This window comes from Poromitra crassiceps (assembly GCF_964638095.1).
Source record: "Poromitra crassiceps genome assembly, chromosome: 6".
Lineage (NCBI taxonomy): Eukaryota > Metazoa > Chordata > Actinopteri > Beryciformes > Melamphaidae > Poromitra > Poromitra crassiceps.
Window position 1 is genome coordinate 46,713,924 of NC_139627.1, and position 25,000 is coordinate 46,738,923.

At 44.5% G+C, this 25,000-nt stretch overlaps 1 protein-coding gene across 2 annotated transcripts in view; it reads right to left on the reverse strand.

Moving 5' to 3' along the window:
• The window catches only part of pde9aa (phosphodiesterase 9aa), a 55,533-nt gene that overhangs the window by 4,523 nt on the left and 26,010 nt on the right, over positions 1-25,000 (reverse strand). For both annotated transcript variants that reach the window (XM_083638769.1, XM_083638768.1), the window contains exons 5-17: positions 22,212-22,266; positions 20,336-20,406; positions 13,340-13,424; positions 11,693-11,753; positions 11,217-11,291; positions 9,400-9,486; positions 8,931-9,035; positions 6,006-6,088; positions 4,010-4,166; positions 1,860-1,973; positions 1,594-1,698; positions 1,186-1,314; positions 58-153 (exon numbers count right to left, since the gene is read on the reverse strand). In XM_083638769.1, the coding sequence (XP_083494895.1) occupies positions 58-153; positions 1,186-1,314; positions 1,594-1,698; positions 1,860-1,973; positions 4,010-4,166; positions 6,006-6,088; positions 8,931-9,035; positions 9,400-9,486; positions 11,217-11,291; positions 11,693-11,753; positions 13,340-13,424; positions 20,336-20,406; positions 22,212-22,266 (1,223 nt within the window). The remainder of the gene's footprint in view (positions 1-57; positions 154-1,185; positions 1,315-1,593; positions 1,699-1,859; positions 1,974-4,009; positions 4,167-6,005; positions 6,089-8,930; positions 9,036-9,399; positions 9,487-11,216; positions 11,292-11,692; positions 11,754-13,339; positions 13,425-20,335; positions 20,407-22,211; positions 22,267-25,000) is intronic.

Sequence of the window (25,000 nt, forward strand, 5' to 3'; positions counted from 1 at the left end):
TTCCTAGGTTCTAAGGTGCTTGGTGAGTGTCTCATGCACTTAACACAAATCCCTCACCTCATTCAAGGAATCGTCAATCTGTTTGAGCTCTTCATATCTGTCTCTGGACTCTCTGAGTGGCTGCACCATCACCTCCTCAATCTGAGGGAACAGCTACATGCACACACACACACACGGTTATTACACATTCTCACCACCACAAACTCTTCATCACTTTGTCTTCACTACTAGCATTGTGCTTTTCATCATATTTAGTCAATATTATCATACTTTCATAATCATCATGTTATGATCATCAGGTTATGATTAATTTAACTCTATTATATATTTTAGAAGGTATGTTGCATTGTTTTTAAATATGAGTACATCTACAGAAGCCCTGAGAGGCAATCTTTAGAACATGGGGGAGTGGAGGTGGGGTAGTGCTAGCCTGGCATTGCCAGACCAATAGACCAGGTGCAAGCTCTGAGCTTTTTTGTGTCTATCCTTGGCAGTATCCCAGACTGTGCTTCTGTCACATGTTATTTATATATTGTCAAATAAAGTCATTCATTCATTCATTCAAGCAACACACTAATGAGGGTTTCCACATTCCAATCATTGGAAGTTGGAAACCCTCATTAGTGTTTTGCTTGCACCTGTGTTTAACCTGCCTTTTCGACACAAAATGGCCCCCGTGAAATGGGTCTATTCACATTGCACTGCATTGCATTTGCAAATGCGAATCGGTAGTGCACTCTTGTGGCCGAAATGAGTATTACAACAAAATAGTTTAATTTATTTAATTTGATAGTTTAATTTATGAGGATGTAGGCAATACTGTTCAGCTACTATTGATGAAGCAGACTGATTTGAACTGAGAGTGTAGCTGAACTGAAAGATTAGCTACTCCAAAGCCCAAGATCATCAAATATCTTCTTTTGTCCTGACCTACAGTCCACAACCCAAAGATAATCAGTTTACTGCCATATAAGACTAAAGAAGCCAGACAATTTTCACAATTTACATTTTAATTTAAAATAAATCCTTAAAAATCTGTCTTAAACGATTATTGATTATAAAAAAGATAGTTGACGATTAATTTTCTGTCAATCGATTCATCTATGAATTGTTAATTGCAGCCCTATCACCATTCCCACCGATGATCACAAATGACAACTCATCTTCATCGTCGTGGATACTGACCCTCATCACGCTCTCGAACATGGGGATGAGGACGAACTTGATGAAGCCGATCTGAGCCGTCGGCTTGGTGACCTTTTCTCTGTCCATGAACGGAGCCACAGGAAGTCCTTCAGCCTTCTCCCTGTCGCTCTGAGAGAGAGAGAGAGAGAGAGAGAGAGAGAGAGAGAGAGAGAGAGAGAGAGAGAGAGAGAGAGAGAGAGAGAGAGCGTTTGTGTATTCACTATTAAACTGTTAATGGTCTCAATACACCTGTCTGGAGTCTCAGTCCTCTCTGATAATGAGACGTGGACAGTCCATCTCCTGACAGGAACAGGAAACAGCCACCCAGAGACAGACAGACAGACAGACACATGCACGCACACACACAAATCCCAGTATTTGTGTCAGAGATAGGTTTGTTTGTCCTACCTGCTTGAAATACTCCTCCAGCAGACAGTCCACCCAGGGCTCGGCCACCTCCATGGGCCGCACCTCGTTGGAGATGTCACAGCACTTAATGAGCACCATCTTCAGCTGCAGAGGGCACCGTTTTTTCCCCATGATCATTTATAACGGTGAACAAAGATGAAGCAAACAATTACTTCAAACACTTTGACACACAGATTGATATGCTAGAATAAAGGCTGGTGTAGCGTGTGTGAAGTAAGGAGATATGGATGGTGTAGCCCTCTTACACAGGTGACGTGTTCCTCGTCTGCATAGTTGAAGCCTTCCACTTTCTGCTTGAAGTCGTCGAGGATCTCGCCGTGCCGCGCCATGTCAGTGGCCAGGATCAGAGTGATGGTCCCCTGGAGACGACACATACAGATCACCTGTCAATCAAACAGTGTGGGGCGGAGCTAGGTTTTTCTGTTGATGCCGTTTGAGTTTCGGTAGGTAGGTGGCGCTCTGTTCTTTGTTCAGCCATGCTAACTAACTACTAAGTTCAAATCCAACCCATCTGTCACGTTTCATTCATGGTGTACAATACTACTACTACTACTACTACTACTACTACTACTACCACAACTATTACTACTATACTACACACAACACTATACTATAAACTGACTCCACAAAAACGAGAGAGAGAAAAATCGCATAGCTTTTATACCCCCCCCCCCCACCAAACAAGGAATTTAGCTTAGTGGTGGCTTGTGTACCGTAAATTCCGGACTATAAGCCGCACCGGTGTATAAGCCGCACCTGCAAAGTTGACTGTTTTTTTTTACATATATAAGCCGCACCGGACTATAAGCCGCGGGTGTTTTAATGGTATTTTTTTTTTTTTTTTTTTTTTTTGTGTTTTAATGTTTAACACGTTAACTGCCAGCGACGTATGCATACGTCAAGCAGAATCCAACCGTTAACTGCCAGCGACGTATGGATACGTCAAAAAAATCGTTTTTTTTTTTTTGACGGTGGATCCTTGATCTGGCCCTTTTGCATCTTCTATTATACTGTTAGAGCCGCCGGGCGTGTGCAATCCATTCCGCCGACCCACTGAGTGGCGACGGTGCTCAGACTATTGAGTGTTGTTTGGCCAGAAACGCACGCATTCCAGCTGAGCTCAACCGAGGACCCAGAAGCGAACGAGCCTCATTCTCATACTGTAGGCGAAAACCTTTCACACGGGCGCACCCGTGCGCCGGGGGCTTCCACAGGTGGACTGGGTGGAAAGCACACTTTGAAGCGCGCAGCATAAGCCTAGAGTCACACAAGGCTTCGTCAAAGCTCTCAACCGAAAATCCAAGAACGGATTAAGCCACATCCATGCTCGCCGACGAGGGACCGCCAGAGAGAGGCTGCTGCTCACTGCTCAGACAGGCAGGAGAGACTCTGGCTTGTGACTGACAAACACGGAGACACGCCCACGGAGGGAGGAGTTGTAAGGAGAGGGGGTGCGGGTGCTGCTATGGAGGAAATTACTGTTCAGAACTATATTGTTTATGTCTGATGTCTCACTGATGCCAAAAATAAATGGTTAAAGTGACTGTTTGATATTGAATTTCACAAAACTGCGATTATCTCAGCTTTTTGTCTCAGACGCTGAAACCATGCTGTACTCAACGGCTAATATCTACATAACTACTAACTCTACAAACTAACTCTTTTAGACAGAGAAAGCACACATTCTATTAGTACTTTTGTGAACTTTGTGTTGACAAACTCCAAGCAGAAAATTATCCTTGGCTCTTGTAAAATGAGCCAGAATCCTCAAAAAAACCCTCTGGCAAAAGCTACCTACAGTAAAAAAAAAAAAGGCTGGCAGTGAATGTGTTAATTACCATATGTAAGGGTTCATGCACAGAGGGGATTGTCGGGAAAGAGATGGCTGTTTGAGGAAGCTCCCATTTATTAACATTTCAACAAAACAACATAACACAACACCACCTGTGTTTCTTTTTTACAGTGCACACAGTGTCATACAGTGTCATACAGTGTGGTGAAAAGAGGGCAAGAGAGGAAATTAAAACAGAAGTGGATTTATAGTTAGAAAGAGTGCTAAAGAAGAGAGAATTCCGTTTTTTTTTGTTTTTTTTCTGAAAAAATCCATAGATAAGCCGCACCGTTATATAAGCCGCAGGGGCCAAAAAAGGCCAAAAAACGGGAAAAAAGGTGCGGCTTATAGTCCGGAATTTACGGTACTCTGTTAAAAGACAGACAAGATTAAAAGACAATATTACTACAATGATTATTGATTATTATGATTTTGATTTCAACCATAGGCTATCTAGCCCTATGCTCAAGGTATGCGAGCAGACACACGTGATATTCAGACTTACAAATGCATGGAAATGACACTGACAAAAGCACACACACACACACACACACACACACACACCTGGCGTATCTGCTTGAAGGCCTCGGGGTCGAAGTTGGAGAAGATGTTGAAGTCGGGCTGAGAGAAGATCTGGAAGGCCACGGCACAGTGATGGTTCTCCAGTGGAGAGATGTCGTTATAACGCACCGCCAGCTCCGTCCTGGCATTGATCTGGTACCTGCAGGCACGGAGCGAAGGAGGGAGACATGAAGTGAAAACATGGAGGAAGCAAGGGATGCAGAATGAGCAGACAGAGTGGGGGTGCAGAGAAGGAAGGAGGGAGGGAGGGAGGGAAAATGGTGAAAAGAGAGAGGGACAGAGCAAGAGAGGGAGGTAGGGAGAAAAAAGAGGAAAGTAAGGACATTTTCAGTGATTATAATGTATCGATATCATTAAAGCCCCAATATGTAGAAAGCTGCTGAGCAGCAACAGCGGCCTCTGCTGCCACAAATGGTAATTACAGGATGCTAATAAATACTACACTTCATTGTTTGTACATATAGCCTTATTTTACTCTTTTGTATTATTATTTTACTCTTTCTCTCTACAGTGTTTCAAGTTCAAGTTCAACTTTATTGTCATTCAAGAAAGTCCGAGTGTGTGTTCGTGTGTGAATGCGAGCACGCACGGTGTAGAGGTACAGTACATGTACGTGTGTAGGGGGGGGGGTCACAGGGAGTTAAGGAGCCTGATGGCTTGTGGAAAAAAGCTCTTGCAGAACCTGCCCGATCTGCTCCGGATGCTGCGATATCTTTTCCCAGAGGGCATGAGGCTGAACAGTCCATGGAAGGGGAGGGTGGAGTCCTCGGCAATGTTCATGGCTCTGGTCAGGCAGCGTTTGTGGCCTGTGTCATGGATGGATGGGAGAGAGGTCCCAATGGTCCTCACCACCCTCTGCAGGGACTTCAGGTCCATGGAGTTGCAGTTTCCATACCAGAGGGAAACACAGCTACTTAACACACTCTCAATGGTGCCGCTGCAGGATGAAGTGAGGAGAGAGCGGAGGGGAGGCGGGCTCTCTTCATTCGCCGCAGGAAGTGCAGGCGCTGATTCGCCCTTTTTGCCAGGGATGAGGTGTTGTGTGACCAGGACAGGTCCTCCGTAATGTGCACCCCTAAGAATTCAGTGCTTTTGACCACCTCCACTGTGGAGCCGTGGACGGTGATTGTGCTGATTTTTTCTGAAGTCCACGATGATCTCCTTCGTTTTTTCGACATTCAGCAGCAGATTGTTGGTGTTGCACCAGTCCACTAGTTGTTTCACCTCCTCCCCGTAATCCAGTTCAACCATCAAACACAACCATATGATTGTGAAAATAAATGGGTTTTGAGTCTAGTTTTGAGGATTTTAATAGAACCAGCTTCCCCAACTGACAGAGGAAGCTGGTTCCAGAGATGTGGAGCACAGTAAGAAAAGGCTCTGCTTTTAGGGACGGTAAGGTAATTAACATCCTGTGAGCGGAGGGCGTGCGTGGGAACATATGGGATAATTAGCTCAGATAAATACGGGGGTGCGAGCCCGTGTAAAGATTTATAAGTTAACAAAAGTACCTTAAAGTCTGATCTGGCCTGAATTAAGGGAGATTAAGACCGTAGTTATATATGATCAAACTTCCTAGTTCTGCTTAGTATTCTAGCAGCAGCGTTTTGCACGAGTTGTAGTTTATTTGAGCTACAAAGTGGAAGGCCAGAGAATAAGACATTACAGTAGTAGGGGTTAGGACTAGGTGTAGGACTAGGTCTAGATGAAACAAAGGTGTGTATTAAGGTTTCAGCATCCGTTGCATTTAGCAAGGGACGGCTCTTTGAGATATTAGGACGATGAAAAAATGCTATCTTAGTGATTTCCTCAATGTGAGCGTTGAATCGAAGGTAAGGCCAAGGTTTTTCACTATTGTGTGTGTGTGTGTGTGTGTGTGTGTGTGTGTGTGTGTGTGTGTGTGTGTGTGTGCGTGCGTGTGCGTGTGTGTGTGTGTGTGTGTGTGTGTGTGTGTGTGCGTGTGTGTATGTGGCCTTACGTGTTGTTGTATCCGGGGTGATCCAGGTCGTGACACACAGCAGCTGTCATGAGAATCAAAATGTCCACCTGAGTGAACTTCTCCTGGGAGACACACGCACACACACACGCACGCACACACAGTACACACACACACACACACACACACACACACACACATACAGTACACACACACACACACACACACACACACACACACACACATACACACACACACACACACATACACAGTCTATTACTGAAAGGCCACTATGTGCTAAGCCGTGGCACAGTGGTAGAAAAACACTGTGCTAAGGTGTGTGTGTGTGTGTCACCCACACTCAACTTGTCACATCATCCATGTCTCATATTCTGAATGGTTGCTTTGTATATGAGGGAATGTACATTGCAAGACATGACAGAATTGTTGACCTGCTAGTTAAAGACTGCCATGTCTCAACCATGCCATGTTCAAACTGTGTAATACTGAATTTTACATATTTTCAAATGTGACAGCTAATACACCTGATGTTGTCGATGAGGACAGTAGAGAGGCCACCATTTTGGAAGTAGGGTGTGCTTTTGATTCCAGTCTGGAAGAAGTTTTTATCACCAAGGTTTTGAATTACCAACTGCTCAAGGATGCTATTATACAGCTTGGGTACAATTGTAAATAGCTTGTATTGATATTTGGAAGCCTTGGTAATCTCCATAGGCTGGTCGTAAGTGGCCTGCAGAGGGCAGGACTGCCCAGGCCAAGAGCCAAGGCTCTGGCCAAATTCTGCTCAGTTTCTGCAATAATTGGCAATCGCCACATTTGGAGGAGGCGCTGTTTCTTTTATCCATAGATTCAGACTAGATACATTTGTCATTATGAGATCTCCCATTGTTTGTGCATCTATTATTGTTTGTGTTCAAGGATTTTTTTGTCTAAATGTGAACACAAATAAAGATATTAAAATGTGTGTGTGTGTGTGTGTGTGTGTGTGTGTGTGTGTGTGTGTGTGTGTGTGTGTGTGTGTGTGTGTGTGTGCACGTGTGTGCGTGTGCGTGCGTGGGTGACCGACCTCATTAGCACATCAGTGGTGTGTATGCTTCATAATCAGCTATTAGTCAGGCGGTAATTAACCCACCTGTGAGTTAGCCTGCATCCTGACATTCTGTTCCGCTCCACCATTGAGCCAAACAGGTCATATGACCAGGCTAACTACAGTAACTAGCTCTTATCACTGTATAGATGAAGACAGGTCATATGACCACCAGGCTAACTAACTCTTATCACTGCTAGATGAAGACTATTCTTCACAGCCACAAATACAGAAGGTGTGAAATGATTGGCAGGGTTACGACACGCTTTCCATTTTCCCAGGCTTCCCATTTTCCTATTCTCTAACTTGATGCCGCCTGATGGTTTGTTTTCACATAACCACCTGGGAACGAGTCGTTCGGAAAACAGTTTCAAAGGGCAGGCACTTAAAAAAAAAACTGTCAGGTGATTGGCTGAACCATCTGTCTATCATGTCTATCACAGGCTTGTTCTCACTGGACTGGATGTGATTTTGCTGCAGGGTATTTAATATAATGCATGCTGACAGAGGCTGGATAATAAGAGCATCGCTCTATCTGAACATTATTCTTCACATCAACAAAAAAGTGGCTCTACAAAAACATAAAAGCTAGAATAATGTGTGTATCGGACCTGAACCACAACATTTTCCATACTGTTCCAAACCTTTTTTTAATTCCAAACTATTCAAGACCTGGAAAATATTTGTTTATACATTTCCAGACCTGCATAGGAACATGATAGGAACCCTGTCTCTCCTCTTCCACTCTCTCCTCCTCCTCCTCTTCATCCTCCCATCCCTTCTCACCCCCTCCACCCCAATCCCCTTCCCCCCGGCCCTCAGTAGACAACTGCAGCGCATCTGTTCATAGCATTTTAAAGGGATACACCACTTTTTGCAAATTGCAGATATTAATTTAGAGATTGCCCAGGTTTTTCTTTTACATGATTATTGTTTTGGGGGGAGGGAAAAAAAGGGCTGCTAATGGGACGTCCCGAGCGGCGTCTCACCTGCAGGCTGCAGAGGCAGATCATGCTAACGGGACGTCCCGAGCAGCATCTCACCTGCAGGCTGCAGAGGCAGATCATGCTAACGCCGCGTCCCGAGCAGCGTCTCACCTGCAGGCTGCAGAGGCAGATCATGCTAACGCCGCGTCCCGAGCAGCGTCTCACCTGCAGGCTGCAGAGGCAGATCATGCTAACGGGACGTCCCGAGCGGCGTCTCTCACCTGCAGGCTGCAGAGGCAGATCATGCTAACGGGACGTCCCGAGCAGCGTCTCACCTGCAGGCTGCAGAGGCAGATCATGCTAACGGGACGTCCCAAGCGGCGTCTCTCACCTGCAGGCTGCAGAGGCAGATCATGCTAACGGGACGTCCCGAGCAGCATCTCACCTGCAGGCTGCAGAGGCAGATCATGCTAACGGGACGTCCCGAGCAGCATCTCACCTGCAGGCTGCAGAGGCAGATCATGCTAACGCCGCGTCCCGAGCAGCGTCTCACCTGCAGGCTGCAGAGGCAGATCATGCTAACGCCGCGTCCCGAGCAGCGTCTCACCTGCAGGCTGCAGAGGCAGATCATGCTAACGGGACGTCCCGAGCAGCATCTCACCTGCAGGCTGCAGAGGCAGATCATGCTAACGCCGCGTCCCGAGCAGCGTCTCACCTGCAGGCTGCAGAGGCAGATCATGCTAACGCCGCGTCCCGAGCAGCGTCTCACCTGCAGGCTGCAGAGGCAGATCATGCTAACGGGACGTCCCGAGTGGCGTCTCACCTGCAGGCTGCAGAGGCAGATCATGCTAACGGGACGTCCCGAGCGGCGTCTCTCACCTGCAGGCTGCAGAGGCAGATCATGCTAACGGGACGTCCCGAGCAGCGTCTCACCTGCAGGCTGCAGAGGCAGATCATGCTGTACATCATCTGGGTGACGCAGAAACAGTGGCGGAAGTTGTGGAAGGGGTTACTCCTGTAGTTGTCATGGATACACAGCTGCAGAGAGAGGAAGACAGACAGAGGCAAAGAGAGTATTTATCATGCAAATCCAAAATAAAACAAATGAGAAGCTTTAAGGGAAATGTGTGAGCAGTCTGGGGTCAAATAGTGTTTACAGATGATTTTAGAGTTTGTCAAGGCTGATTTAGTGGAGTTTTTTTTGCCATAATGTGAATTTAAAAAAGTTAGAAAATCACTTCTAAATCACAGGAAATGATTTGAAAATCATTCCAGGATGCTTTTCCACGACTGAAGATCTCCCTAACACTATCTATCTCAGAACAGTGGACATGCAGGTAAAAACAAAAGCGATGGATTATTGTCAGATGCTGTTTGCTCCAGGCATGGCTGTGAGGCTTACCAGCCATTTCTTGAGTGTGATGGGGTTGATGTTGAAGTCTTGGACCAAGCCTAGGTCATGGTACATGTGTTCCAGACAGCTCAGCATCTGCAACAACAGAGACATGGATGAGCAACATGTGTCTGTAGTGAGCGGTGATGAACATGTGCTACAGTGATCTGAGGTCAGTTTCGACAGTCCTCTCTGAAATAGACCGACCTACTATCATTTGAACAGTACCAGCATTTGTTTATGTTTTGTACGATTAACTAAGAGTATGTGGCTTTTTTAATAGTATATATTATCTCAATTTAGATCAAAAGTCTTGAATCATCTGTAGTGTAATACAGGAATGCTCTTCACATCCAAAGATAAATAGGAAGTAAAGGAACACACTGTTTTTGATTATGTCTTTATTGGCCTCCATGATGAACCATATAAAAACAACAAAAACAATACTCGCTGTATAAAACTAAGCTACTGACTGCATATTCAGACAGCGATTTGAGAGGGGACCACTGGACAAAATGTCTCTGTATGCGTGTATGAATGTACAGTACATCTGTCCGGATTTGCAAGGCACACCGTTGCCCCCGATCGCTCCAAAACTTTGCCGACACACTTTACAGGGGTCTGGCATGAGACTGGTGTGGGGGGAAAAAAATGAAAAGATTTTGGCCATAGGGGGCGCTATGGCAATGTATTCGATTTTAAATGGCCATAACTCGCACACCATTGCTCCACCGCCTCCAAACTTGGGGAGTGCACTGCCGGGAACCCGACAGAGTGCAGTGCCTAATTTTGGACATGCGCATAGTCATAGTGCCACCTACTGGCAACATATATAGCAATTTATCTCGAGAACTGTTCATCCGATCGATTTAAAACTTGGGGAGTGCGCTGCCGGGAACCCGATGGAGTGCAGTGCCAAATTCTGTGCGATTTGGACACATGCATAGTCATAGCGCCACCTACTGGCAACACCGAAAATGGTTTATCTCAAGAACCGTGCAGTGTCGAAATTCATGCAATGCGACCAATCAGAACATGGCTTTCACGTATCTCGAGAACCGTTCATCCGTGTTTCCATGGCGGGGCACTAATGACTTCGGAAGTAAACATTTTCTAAAAGCTCCGAGTTCACAAGTTGTAAGGTTTTCAGAAATTCCAGTGGATAGTAGGCTAATTAGTTAATATATTGTAATTTTAGCCATATCCTATAGATTTTTTCTTAGTAATTTTATATGTCTGAGGAAAATGTTGATATTCCCAACTGCCTTTTTCCTCTGTCATTATGCCTGTGCATGCTGCTGCATTACATTACCTGCTCACTACTTAGCTAAATTGTTAGCCTTGGTGACAGGATGACGCAGCGTTGCCTTAGCAGTGGTGCTCTCACAACTTAACCACTTGCACACCAAGCATATCATGTACACAACTTCCCATGTCGTAACCACAAGCTCACGAGTTCCATTTGAAGGCAGCGATAATCAATTATGTATACTACTCTTAATTTAATCAAATGCATTTATTAATCAAATCTGTTTAATCAAATGGGGGGTGGGGGAAATCCTTTAATTGTATTTACATTTCTAGCATTTATTCCATAAACTGTAATCACTGACCATGTAATTTTCTGAACTAATTGAAGGACCTTTTTTACTTTTAATGAGTCGTACTGAACAATGAAAACATTACATCATTTTTATTGATTATTAATATTAACAATAGCTTACTTAATCATTAACAGATAAATCAAAAAATTAATATATTATTATAAATCTATATTTCTGATGAATATTGGACAATCAATGGATTCATCAGGGCGTCTGGCTCACCTCATTTGGCTCCCACTGCCAAGCATCGAATGTGGGCTGTCTGAGAGCTTCTACTGTCTCCGTAGATAGATGGTACTACACACACACACACACACACACACACACACACACACACACACACAAAGGGCAGAAGGACAGGCGGGGAGAAAAAGAAGGAGAGACGGGTGTTTTTTTTTTTTTTTTTTGGGTGAAACAGGTCCAGCAGGCGGCCATCTTACCTTGTTGGCCTCCCACAGCCAGACGTGGAAGGCGGGCTTTCTGGGGGCATCAGATCTGGTTGACTTTTGGTGATATCTTTTGACATACTGAATATGTGGAAGCCTTTGTGAACTACCATTTCTTTTAAGTCCCTGCTAAACCTTCATTGTAAAAACACTCTGGAAGCTAGTGGGGGCAGGAGCTTACTTGGCCATCAGAAACACTGGGGCAGAGCGACAGAGTGAACAGTGTGGTGGTAAATGTCCGCTCAGCCTTACCTTGGGGTAGGAGGGCACGACTCTGTGAGGAGTCAGCTTCCTGTTGTCTTCCAGGAAGCTACTGCAGGATGACAAAAAACAACTAAATGTCAGTCAAATAATCATTGTACTGGTGAGCTATAAGGTGATGTACTGAAAAAGATGTCACATATTCATAATTTTAATATTTTAAGACGGTATAGAAAACTAGGATTCTGGCAGATAAACCTACTGGTGTTAATATCGCTTGGTTACAACTTACTAATTAATATTACTACTAGAAGGTTAAAGGTGTCCTGTATCAATGACATGAAAGATGCTTGTTCTTCTGACTGTTCATGTATGTTGATGATTGGGCTCTCTTGGTGTCTCACAAACAGAAATCCACCCTGGAGAGCAGCCTGAGTGCAGAGTCATCTAAGGTTAATGCCTGGTTGATTGATAACATGCTTTCATTGCACCTTGGTAAAACAGAGGCTGTTCTTTTCGGTTCTAAAATCAGGCTAAACAAGTCCTCTGAGCTTAAGGTTACTCTGAACGATGAAGTAGTCTAAATGCCCTAAAATTGGAGAGTTGGCTAAGGCTGATTGAATCTCTGTCAAGTAATTCAGAAGTTCTATAAATTCAGTCAAAGCGGTGACCCTACCTAGCACTTTCTTGGCCATGGTCCTACCATCCAGGTTTCCATCTAAAATACACCCATGGTACTACTTCACTGAAGATTTTACTGAGATTTTGCTTGCACTTCCTAGTTGTACACTGTTGTGTTATTTACAATCCTAAACTAAACTAAACTAAACTAAACTAAATTAAACTAAACTAAACTAAATGCTACTACTAATACTATTATCAAATCAAAAGGAAAGTTAGTAGTGTGACGATCAGTGTTGTAGTCCAGTACGAGTCCTGGACACATTTTCAGGACTCATGACTCGACTCTGTGACTCTGTGACATTAAATCTCGTGCAGTGAGGGTAGGCACATGTGCTGACTCCGGACTCGGACTCGGGTAATGGGGACTGCCTTGGACTCGACTCGGACTAGTCTTTGGTGACTTGGATTCAGACTCGAACACTGGGGATTCGAGACTCAACTTGGACTTATAGTAACTTGACTACAACAGCTCTCCAATTATAGTAGCAAGATGTCAATTTATACAACAACAATACTGTTCAAAAGTCCCAACCACCAGCTTAAACTGAAATGAATAACTGATTAAATAAAGGTGTGGCCAAAAATCTATTGTAAATAATAAACAAACCATAATATATTGATACAAATAAATAAATAAATAAAGGGTAACTATATCATGGCAGAGAGTACAATGCAGGCACATACCAATGACTGATGAGTTTACTTTATGTACTTGTACAGTATGTGTGTGATTTCTTTCTATAAAATAAATTGAAAATGAATGCATTAGTATGTAGCACTAAGCACTACATGCATATTCTTTTCTATCAATTTGGAACAGAAATTCAAAAATATATTTTAAATTAAAAAGTGCAATAACAGCCCAGTAGCACCTGTTTCACTTATGGATGATATTTGCCTCCATTTGTATACATCATGCTTCCATCACTAGATGTGGGGGAAAAAATCCTAGCATTTTTGTTGTTGTTATAGCCACTGTATGTATTTGTGTTATGCTGCTGCTGCTGGTGTGACCTGTTGGTTCTGGAAGCCATCTCCTCACGCAGCTTCTTGATGTCGCTGCAACACTTCTCTATCTCCACCACCTTCATCCCCTCCACTGTAGAGGGAGAGAGAGAGAGAGAGAGAGAAAGAGGGAGAGAGAGAGAGTAAGAGAGAGAGGGAGAGAGAGAGGGGGAGAGAGAGAGAGAGAGAGAGAGGGAGAGAGAGTAAGAGAGAGAGGGGGAGAGAGAGAGAGAGAGAGAGAGACTCTTAAAGCTGCACGGCATTTTTTTTTGAACAAACCACATGTTTTATCAGACTGAATCACAAAGTGAGGCTGCCTGCATGCAACAGATATTCTCTCTATTTGCCCATTGATTTGCTTTGATTTCTTTCTAGTTCCGTCTCCAATGACAGATGTTCTGCTCGAGGGCAGCTGTTGGAACACACATTATTTACATTTTTTTCCGTATGCGCGCGTCCACAGAGAATCACATGGAGATCCTTAACGAGCGGTAATGAGCCATGCCAGCTGGCAGGGGCCATACTAGTGACATTATAATGATACAGCTGGTTGAAAAGCGGCAAAGTCTTCCTCTGAGTACATTCACTACGGTCACTTCATTCACTACGGTCACTTCATTCACTACGGTCACTTCATTCACTACGGTCACTTCATTCACTACGGTCACTTCATTCACTACGGTCACTTCATTCACTACAGTCACTTCATATTCACTACGTTACGTCATTCACTATGGTCACTTCATTCACTAGGGTCAATTAATTCACTACGTTACGTCATTCACTACAGTCACTTCATTCACTACAGTCACTTCATATTCACTATGTTACGTCATTCACTACGGTCACTTCATTCACTAGGGTCAATTAATTCACTACGTTACGTCATTCACTACGGTCACTTCATTCACTACGTTACGTCATTCACTACGGTCACTTCATTCACTACGGTCACTTCATTCACTACGGTCACTTCATTCACTACGGTCACTTCATTCACTACAGTCACTTCATTCACTACGGTCACTTCATTCACTACGGTCACTTCATTCACTACGGTCACTTCATTCACTACAGTCACTTCATATTCACTACGTTACGTCATTCACTATGGTCACTTCATTCACTAGGGTCAATTAATTCACTACGTTACGTCATTCACTACAGTCACTTCATTCACTACAGTCACTTCATATTCACTATGTTACGTCATTCACTACGGTCACTTCATTCACTAGGGTCAATTAATTCACTACGTTACGTCATTCACTACGGTCACTTCATTCACTAGGGTCAATTAATTCACTACGTTACGTCATTCACTACGGTCACTTCATTCACTACGTTACGTCATTCACTACGGTCACTTCATTCACTACGTTACGTCATTCACTACGGTCACTTCATTCACTACGTTACGTCATTCACTACGTTACGTCATTCACTACGGTCACTTCATTCACTACGGTCACTTCATTCACTACGGTCACTTCTCCACTCAGGAACTGATGAATGGAAGCTCGAGAGTGAAACCCCTTGAACAGCAGCAAAGAGAACTGGACTCACCAACGTTAGATCGTCTCCTCTCTCATCTCTGTGGTTTCTTTGGTATAACGCATCACAGACCGGTCGCTTGGTGAACAGTTTACTGACGTCACTGGACAGGATTTCTGGGTATTGAGGTTCACAGGCGCCGTTTGGAGCCTCCAACATGCCAAACTGCCTAGTGCAGCTTGAAATGAAGAAAGGCTACTTCAATCCTCAACAGACCAAACTGCAGACGCGTTCATCTAAGCTGCTGCATTTTACACTATGGTAAGGTTTTAGCTGTAGACATCCAGCAGTCATCCAGCCACCGGTAGCATGTGTTTCACTGTTGGCTGCTGCAGCTTTAAGTCATTCAGAATACATTTTTGAATTAAGTTCAATTAAAAGGGCATCAAGTCATTTATTACTTTAATTTATTAGTTAGGTGACCGAGGAATGAACACTATGCATGCAACACTTCCGTGTTTGACGTTAGGCCGCCCCACCACTTCCGGTCCTATAGTAACAACACTAGTCCTATTGTGGCAAAGAAAGACCTCTATTCTCATCTATTTTACTGCCACGTGTGTGTCGAGGGTGCAGCACCCGTTGCAGTCTGATGGGTGAGGCTGTGGGCAGTGTGTGTAGAAAGTCTAGCAGCATTAATATTAGGAGCCGTCACTCTGCCAGATCGTCTCTGGTGACCGGAGCCTTATCAGAACTCTTTGGACTCTCCCGTATCTTCGATGGACCCGTATCTTTGATTGACTCGCTGTTTGTCTGCCTCTCTATATCCTTCCTTTCTCTCTCTCCCTCTCTCTCTCTATAGACAAAGAGCAGGTCGCCCCCGACAACACTCCAGCTCCCCTCAGCATAGGTGTCCATGGCGACCAAGGTGATGATGGGATGGAGATGTGTGTGTGGGCGTCACGCTGTTGCCATAGAGACAGTCGGCGGCGTGTGTGGGGGAACGCCCACAGAATGTTATACGGCTGGCGCGCGAGTGGGGTAAAACCGCCCATATATCTCAATGGGCTGATTCACCAATAAAGGAAGGTGCTGCGGCTCTAACTACAGTTTTGGGGATAGAGCAGAACACAAGACGTCTATTCAGATGTGCGTTTACTGCGGTGGTTGAATCCCTGATCGTGTCTGCCTGGGCTGGGCTATCAGCTCAATTCTAATTTCGCAGATTTGACGATGCAATTTGAATTTGCTATGCGTGGAGCTGGAGTGAGGAAACTGCACAGAGTGTAGAGCAGTGGTTCTCTATGCGTGAAGCTGGAGTGAGGAAACTGCACACCCGTAGAGCAGTCTGTGGTTCCTGTGATGCCTACTCATGATCCCCGTCACCGGCTGCATAATACGGACTGGTGAATACTTCAACCAAAGAATCATTTTCCCAAGCCGTTTAATTTAATTATCAGAGGAGGCCAAAACTATTCAGTATTTGACACAGATACTAGAAATAACCGCCTTGCGGTTGTATGCCTCCGCCAAACAAGTCAAGTTGCAGTCTACATCCATGTCTGTCCAGACTCATCAAAGCACAAATAATGTACCTTGAGGCCCACGGTGAAGTGGTCATGGCCATTTAGCCTTACTCTGAAAGTCAATGGAATTTTTGAATGGGTTTGAAATAAGGTATATCATGGTTAACAAAACGTAACAAAGCGTAAATGCAATCGTCAGAAATCACGATAGCCAGAAAACACTTCGAAAATCATAAAAACCGTGTTGTGAAGATGATCTTGCTGAACAAACCCTCAATGTGTATCGTAAACTCTTGTTAATCACAGACAAGCATCAAGCATCTAACCAGAAACCCATAAAAAAAAAGCATTGACTTCCAAACGTGCGAACGGAGGGAACCCATGCTAACTTGGTCACACCCGAAAAAAAGTTTGCCTATGTTGCATCATCTCCAGAGTCTCCACCCCAGAAATGACTGCATGAAGCACACTCATATTTCGCAAAGTTTGGAGGTGCGCTCACTTCTAGTACTCTTAATCCAGCTTCCCACCCGCAGACACGGCCAATTGTGTCTGTAGGAACGTCTGACCAAGTACCGGTGCCAGGAATTGAACCCGGGGTCTCTCCCAGGTCGCCGTCACTTTGTTTTCAAAAGAAAAGCTGCCATATACAGTAGAGTTGGGAACGTCACCAGGGTGACCGGTGTGAGCTGTGGTCACTTTGCCGTGGTGATGGAGAGGGCGTACGGGGCTGTTATGAAAACGCTGCCACACCACGTGCCCAAACACACATGCTGTCCGTCTGCGCGCTGCCCGCTGGGGCGGCTGGAGTGCGTTAGGGTTTGAGTGGTGGCACGCAATCTGCTGTTTGTCAACACGTGGTGTGAGACGCACGCACACACACACACACACACACACACACACATAGTCACCTGATTTTGAAATTTCAGAGTTGAGCTCTACAGTGAGCTCTATGCCACTATGTCCACGATTCTGCATTTCTCCGTTTCGGAAAATCCTTATATAAAGAGTTTTAAGCCTGGAACCAAGATGAATCATGAAAGTGACCATCAAACATTTGACTCTGAGCTAAAAAAAAATAAAAAGATAAAAGTAGCTTTTAATTTTTTTGTTTTGCTCTGAGTCACATATTTTATGCTCACTCACGATTCATCTGGAAGCTGGTTGGCTTGGTTCCAGGCTCAAAACTCTTTATATAAGGATTTTTCTGAAACGTCTATAGAGAAAATGAATGGGGGATTCACTTTTGGAACCGGAGCCGCGAAAAGGTGAGCGGTCACTGTTGAGCTCTATTCAGATACTGTATGTTATTCCTATTCACTATGCTTTGGTGGTATAGGGGTGAGCATAGCTACTGTATAGCAGTGGACCCCGGTTCGATTCCCGGCCAACACTTTTATGTGGCACGGTGGCGCAGTGGTAGCACTGTCGCCTCACAGCAAGAAGGTCCTGCTATCGATTCACGCCTGGGACGCTGTTGGCACTGGGGGGGGGAGTATGTCTGCCCATGCCCTTGGTGCCTAGTGCCCAGGTGGGCTATCTCGTGAAAAGGGCCCTTCTGTGTGGAGTTTGCATGCTCTCCCTGTGCTCACCTAGGGTTTCCACCAGATAAGAGCCGCCACCAAAAACATGCAAGATTGTTTGACCAGCAATCATGGGGGAAAAAAGAAGTTAGTCCGCAGGCACTGGATGCTGTCCTCCAGAGGAAAGACATTTTATTTTATTTTATTTTATTTTATTTTATTTTATTTTATTTTATTTTATTTTATTTTATTTTACACATCAAAAAAGAAAACATGACAGTAGTCAGTGGGTAGTGCTGGTATAGAAGGGAAGCCCTGATTGGGCGAAATTAGCAGCCGCCATGGATTTTGTGCGTGAGTGTGGCCGTGGACCGTACGCATGGGTTGTGGTGTGCATGCGACCAAATAAAGACAAGCAAGTCCCTGTCCAGTTCATTATACTCTACCACAGTTTGGCCTGTGTTAGTGAATCTTAATGGAGAAATCCATCCTCATATTTACTTTTTTGATGTTCCCACTTTCCCTCAAACTGCTACGTCTATTTCTACTGTTAGTGATTTCCTACATTTCCCAGGGTGCTCTTCAACAACCCCCAGAGAAGAGGCGTGAACTTGCTGCATCCAGCCAAAGCATGGGCGAGGGACTGACACACCAAAACGTGACGTTTACCGCTGATGGTTTCGATTGCTGAAGATGTCTACAAGATCAAATATCTCAACATTGTACCTCAATGTACATCTCAATGTCACATGATTGACATCACATGATCTTTGTTTGGCCAGTTATCTGCAGAATAAGTCAAGTGCTGTGGAAGTGCACAGAGACATCAGAGACATTGACTGCTCATGTTCAGTAAACACGGAGCAGCCACACATGCTGCAACTTCATAAACTCAGAGGCATTCATTCACCGTATATCCCCTTAATCACAGCCAGACTAGGAAGTACTGGTGTAATGATTGCAAAGCGATTACTGATTAAATGTTCCCACAGGGTATTACAGCGTGAGCTGTCGCGCCGGGAACACCGAGACCCAAATTTAAATAACCCGATGTCCGGGGCGGCGCGGCAACCTGCCTGTCAGTGTCACTGCGACTTTATTGATTGGATTTTATAGCCGGCTTTATCTTTTGATTACGGGGTGAATTGACACATCGAGCAGGTAGAAAGTGTGCTAAACTGCTGGGACGGCGCAGGCCGGCAGCCTCAGGACAACGTGCAAACTCCCTCCCTGTAGAATAACAACATGAATGGAAACATGATGACGGACAGCCACAAAGGTCCAAGGTGCCTCTGCATGTCTTAACCCATTGATACCTGATGCACCATTACACGCAAATGCTGCATCAGGTATCAATGGGTTAACCCACAGTGGATATTGCATAAGTGTGAGGCCTTCTAAAAGCAGGTGAATTCTGGCCAATGTTCAGGAGGATTTTCCTAATAATAGGAGGTGAAAAGGCACGTGGAGGTGGAATGCCGGACTGCATAACCTGCTCTGCTGTTCCACTTATCTAATCACAGCCTCATAAAGTAGTGCAGACGGTCTGAATGGAGGGCCTGCGGTTATCTCTGCATGACAGCACTACTGTCCCGCGCGCGCTTCAATAATCACATCGCTCCTTGAGTTGGTTGAGGAGGTCGTCTCTGAGAAGCTCAACGCGCGCGCCGTTATCTCCGCACGCACGCACGCACACACACACACACACACACACACAGGAAATCCAGGAAAATCTTTTAAATCCCTTCTTGAAACACATTTTACAGACAGGAGTTTCTATCTCACTACTGCCCCCCCTCCCGCACACACACTTCCGGAATGGTATTGCAACTCAATTTCTAATCTATTTTCATTATTCATTTATTTTAGTTGCAATACCATTCCGGAAGTGTGGGGGGCAGTAGTGAGTAAACACAGTGCGGGACGATTCCAGATGACGGTTTTATGATTTCAAAGACATGAAAGTGGATTTTATGCAACAAGTTGGAAGCGGCAACTGCTATCGCTATTCAGAAGTGGATGTTAGGCATCGGATAGCGTCTTCACTTCAAGTTTCCGGCTCAGGTAAGTCATGTTTTCCGACGTTGCCACGACGACAGCGAAAACCTGCTCTATGAGTCAACGTTATGTGGCTGTCCGGACACTAACGCTCAGTATGAGCGAGAAGCGCCCGGCTAGCGGGGTAACAGTGAACCATATGATTGGCCAACTGGATATAACTATCGCTGAATTGGCTATTGTTCACAATTTCAACCAATTAAAAAAATATTAATCTTGACAAATCAAGAAATCCTGGACAGTGAAGTTAAATTCAAGCAGCTGCTGAATCAACACAAATCTCCACCACATGGTTTTCCTCAGGATATGATAATAAAATGATAATAAATCAAGTACTACCAATGCCATTCACTCTTTTGCAGCCTTATTTAACTAAAATATATATATGTGAAAAGTGGACTTACGTTCTACTCTCTTCTCCAACATGGCCAGACGGTTGGATACCTCGGTCTTCAACTCGTTGATCTTGAATGCCCTGCGGACAGAGAGATGTAGGAGGAGAGAGAGAGAGAGAGAGACAGGAAGGGAGACATACTTACATGCGTGAAATTCAACATAAGAAAAAAGATGAATAAAAGCAAACCCAAGAGTCACAAATTGCTGTTGCTGTGTGAAAACCTTGTAAAAAACAAAACAATTGAAGGATCGCATGATCCTCTGCGGCTTGAGACAACTCCTCTTGGAGGATTATGAAACTCTTTTCAAACGGCACTGGATAACCTCAAAAATGCATCGCCGTGCACAGGCCCGGTTCTACGGGGGTGCAAAAGCACGCATTGCACCCTTATTTTAATTGTCTGCATGCTCAGTTGAATTTTTTTTTTTTAATAAATGCTGCAGCTGCACACTTACTGTTTAAACTTGAATTATAATTGTTGTTTTTCTTTGTTCTTTGATGTGAATTTATGGCTTTTTGGCACCTATATGCAACCTTTCAAGGTTGAGATAATTGTATTATCATTATATGGTCCAAATATTTCAGTATAGCACTTGAAACACTTGAAATATTCTTGCTTGGGTGGTATCATTCTACTTGAAATGATGGTAAAATGTATTATTTTTAGTAACATAACATGTAAAATTTTCGGGCCGAGTGGGCCCGGCCTTTGGCTGGGCATCTGCACCCCTTCCCATCTAGGCTGCATCCCTAGTCATCTTGTTCTGGAACCGGCCCTGGCCGTGCAACACAAAGCAAGGCTGTTTGTCTTGGTTCATGCAAAGTTTGTATTTTTGCAGATGGGATTTGACAGATGACATACAGGCAGCAGCCAGAGGAAACCCACAAGAACTTGCACACATAGAGAAGGAAGATATCTAAAAGGCTAAAGTAGAAGTGTCCTCGGAGAGCGCAGATCTCAGCCAAGCCGAGGTCAATACTCCAGTCTACTATGATAATTATGCAAATTTTGTGAGTCGGATCAGAACCTTAACCCTAGAAAAAAAAGCCAAAAGAAAATGTAATGTAATGTCGAAACGTTGCACACGTGCGCGCACACACACACACACACACACACACACACACACACACACACACACACACACACACACACACACACCCACGTCATATCATCACATACATCATTGTAACTGCTTTATGGTATAGTCTCTATGTATGCACACATTATGTCTTATTTATCTTCTATTTATGTCACTGTTTTGTTGTCAGGCTATTTCACCAATAAAAAAAGATATATAATGGGGCGAAAAACACGACTGACATTTATTTACACAAGTGCACATATAGAATATATCCATATAGAGTAGCAAGCAATCATTACCGTTAGATTAGTTTATTTGCAATTTGTATTGAGCCGCTTGCATTCTTAGTCACAAGCCTCTCAACAACACACACACACACACACACACACACACACACACACACACACACACACACACACACACACAGCAACTCTAAACCAGTGGTTCTCAAACTTTTTCACATCAAGGACCTCTAAACTGACACACGGACCCCCCTTTGATAAGAGTTTTGCTTTTAGATGTTTTATTACAAAAAGTATATGAAACCATGACGAAAATAGTCAAACATTCTGTCATTGTGTTGCTTATGGAATTATAGTGAAAATAAATTATTTCCCTTTTTGCTGGGGACCCCCAAGGACCCCTGGGGATCCCCGGACCCCACTTTGAGAATCGCTGCTCTAAACACAAAAAAACGTACACAACATACGTGATCAATAAACACTAAAAACAAGACACTAAGAATAGACACTAGACATGAAGATAGGCGTCAAAACAGTGAGCGAAGATCCACCAGCTTACCTTGAAAACTGCTCTGCCACCTGCGTCAGTACGTTCTGAAAGAGTTCCTCTTTATCTGAGGAGAGAGGGAGCCGTGTTACATACTCCTACACACATACACGCACACGCACACACACACTGTGTCAACATGCACACGCACAGAGCGAGGGGGTGACAGGAAACAACAGGTTGAATCCACTCAGGCAGAACATTTCATTATATCCCTGATTGTATATCAATGAACGCACACACACACACGCACGCCCGCACACACACACACGCACGCACGCACGCACGCACGCACGCACGCACGCACACACACACACACACACACACACACACACACACACACACACACACACACACACTTCTATTTCCTCATCCCACACACAGGGAACGAGCCACGCGCACAAACAAAGCCCCGCCATTGGCTGAGGGCTTCTGTGTTGTGGGCAAAGTTCAAGCCAGCGTGCCAATAAACTCGCAGCTACGAGAACTTGTAAAAAAAGAAAAAAGAAAAAAAGATCTATGTTGATCTCCGGTTTGTACACCGTGTCACTCACATTCCATCTTTCATCCTGGGGGTCGGAGGTCAGCAGAGGCTCAAAACAGCATTGTTATAAATTCCTCTCTGTGATTGATTAAGCCGGTCTGGCCGGAATGACATCGCTGATTGGATCGTTACAGAAATGCCAACCGGAGCCATAATATGTTTGAGATGTTACTGTGAGTTTGTGCGTGTGTGTGTTACAGTAAGGTTGTCAAAAGTATCGATAAGTATCAATCCAGAAAATGTCAAACGGATACAATACTCATTTGCAACAGTATCGATACCAGCAGTGCTTGAAAAATCAAACGTACTACAAATTTTTCCCTCCATATAATTGGTGGGTATCTGTTGCTTCAACAAGCTCAAAGTGTTCTGATAGGCTGATGGGTATTGTTTCATATTTTTCGATACCGGTGCTAATAAAACGATACTTCTAAAACGGTACCGGTGCCTAAACGGTGCCTGAAACGGTACTTTACAATCACGAACCTATAGATACAGTCGGTCAGTGTGGGAACGCCCACAAAATGTTATATGGGTGGGGTAAAAAAATAATATATATATCTCAATAGGCTGACTCACCAAAGGACGGTGGTGCGGCTCTACACTACAGGATTGGGAATTCTAGAGCAGGTACATAGACGTCTGTTCAGATGTGCGTTTACTGCAGTGGTTGAATCCCTGATCCTGTCTGCCTGGGCTGGGCTACCAGCTAAATGCTAACTTTGCTGAATGGGGAGAACGAGGGGATTTACCCCACCCTGACCACGCCCCCAGCCAGCTACCCCAGCGTTTATGACGAGACATCGACTCAACCTATAGCAGGCGGCGCCACGGCTCTGTGGGAAACCTGCGCTCATCCAAATATGGCTACAAACACGTCACCTCTGGCTCCAAAATACCAAGATGGCAGCGGCCAAAATGCCAAACTTGAGGCTTCAAAATGTGAGCCCACAAACCAATGGGTGACGTCACACTCATCCATCTTTTTTTTACTGTCTATGATCACAATCAAAATCTAACCATCTGAGCATTGGGCCAAGACCTGTCTAACCAGACTTAATCCAAATATGAAATATCTGGAGAGATTCATTTCTGTCACATTCGGTTGAAAGAAATCTCCCACAGAAACAGATTTGGTGGCTATTGGGACTATTTTTAAACCTTCCAACATGCTTTATGACGGTGGCCTCTGAATGAAGTGGCACAGTTGTTTACTTCCTCTTTGCATTCCACTTTTACGAGTTTAGTGGAAAACCACGGTGCGATCTCTTCCCACCAGAGGCTTCTGCTGCTCATCCTGAACCCTGTGATGTGGAAACTACTCAAGTACAAGTACTCGAGTATAGTTTTTTAGATAGATTTTTACTTTTGAAAGGATTTCTACAGTGCCATACTTTTACTCTTATTTGAGTAATCTTTTAAATTGTAAGTACTTACTTTTAAATGCACACTGAATAAATGAGTAAATTTCGTTTTTTGTTTTGCACACCACAGTATGAAAACAACACACTAGCATTGGGACTGCTCGCTAACAGGTCCAGAATCACTTCCGCATTTAGGGCGCCCAAACTAATTTAGTAGTGGCTCATTAATGCAGTGATCAATTAAATTAATTCACGCAGAAGACTGGCCAATTGAATTAGACAGGTGTAGGCAATCAAATTGTAATGTTGTCACATTAGTTCAGAAATCTCTGTTTCATTTGACACTGCTGATGCCAGAGCAAAATGGATGTATCTGATTGTGATGTTGCTGCTGCTAGCAGCTCTCGCTCGTCTGGCAAAGGAGAGAATCACTAAGATGAGGATGGCTGCATCTGAACGAGCTGTTCAGCATGAAAGACAAGACAGACAAAGACAGGGACAGCTTAACTAACACTGGTAACATGTGCTGGATGTGTGAAATGTAATTATTAGGGTAAAAAATGTATATGACGCAAATGTACTTTTCCTGATTTCCTCTTTGGTTTTTCTCCATTTTCTCCCCAGTTATACTTGGCCAATTCCCCCTGCTGTCCCGGTCATTGCTCCACCCCCTCTGGCCATCTGGGGAGAGCCGTAGACTAGCACCATGCTTCCTCCGATATACATGTGCAGTTGCCAGCCACTTATTTTCACCTGACAGCGAGGAGTTTCACCGGCAGGACATAGCTTGTGGGAGGATCACACTATTCCCCCCAGTTCCCCTCCCCCTGAAGAGGCACCCTGACCGAACAGAGGAGGCGCTAGCGCAACGACCAGGACTCATACCCCGCCGG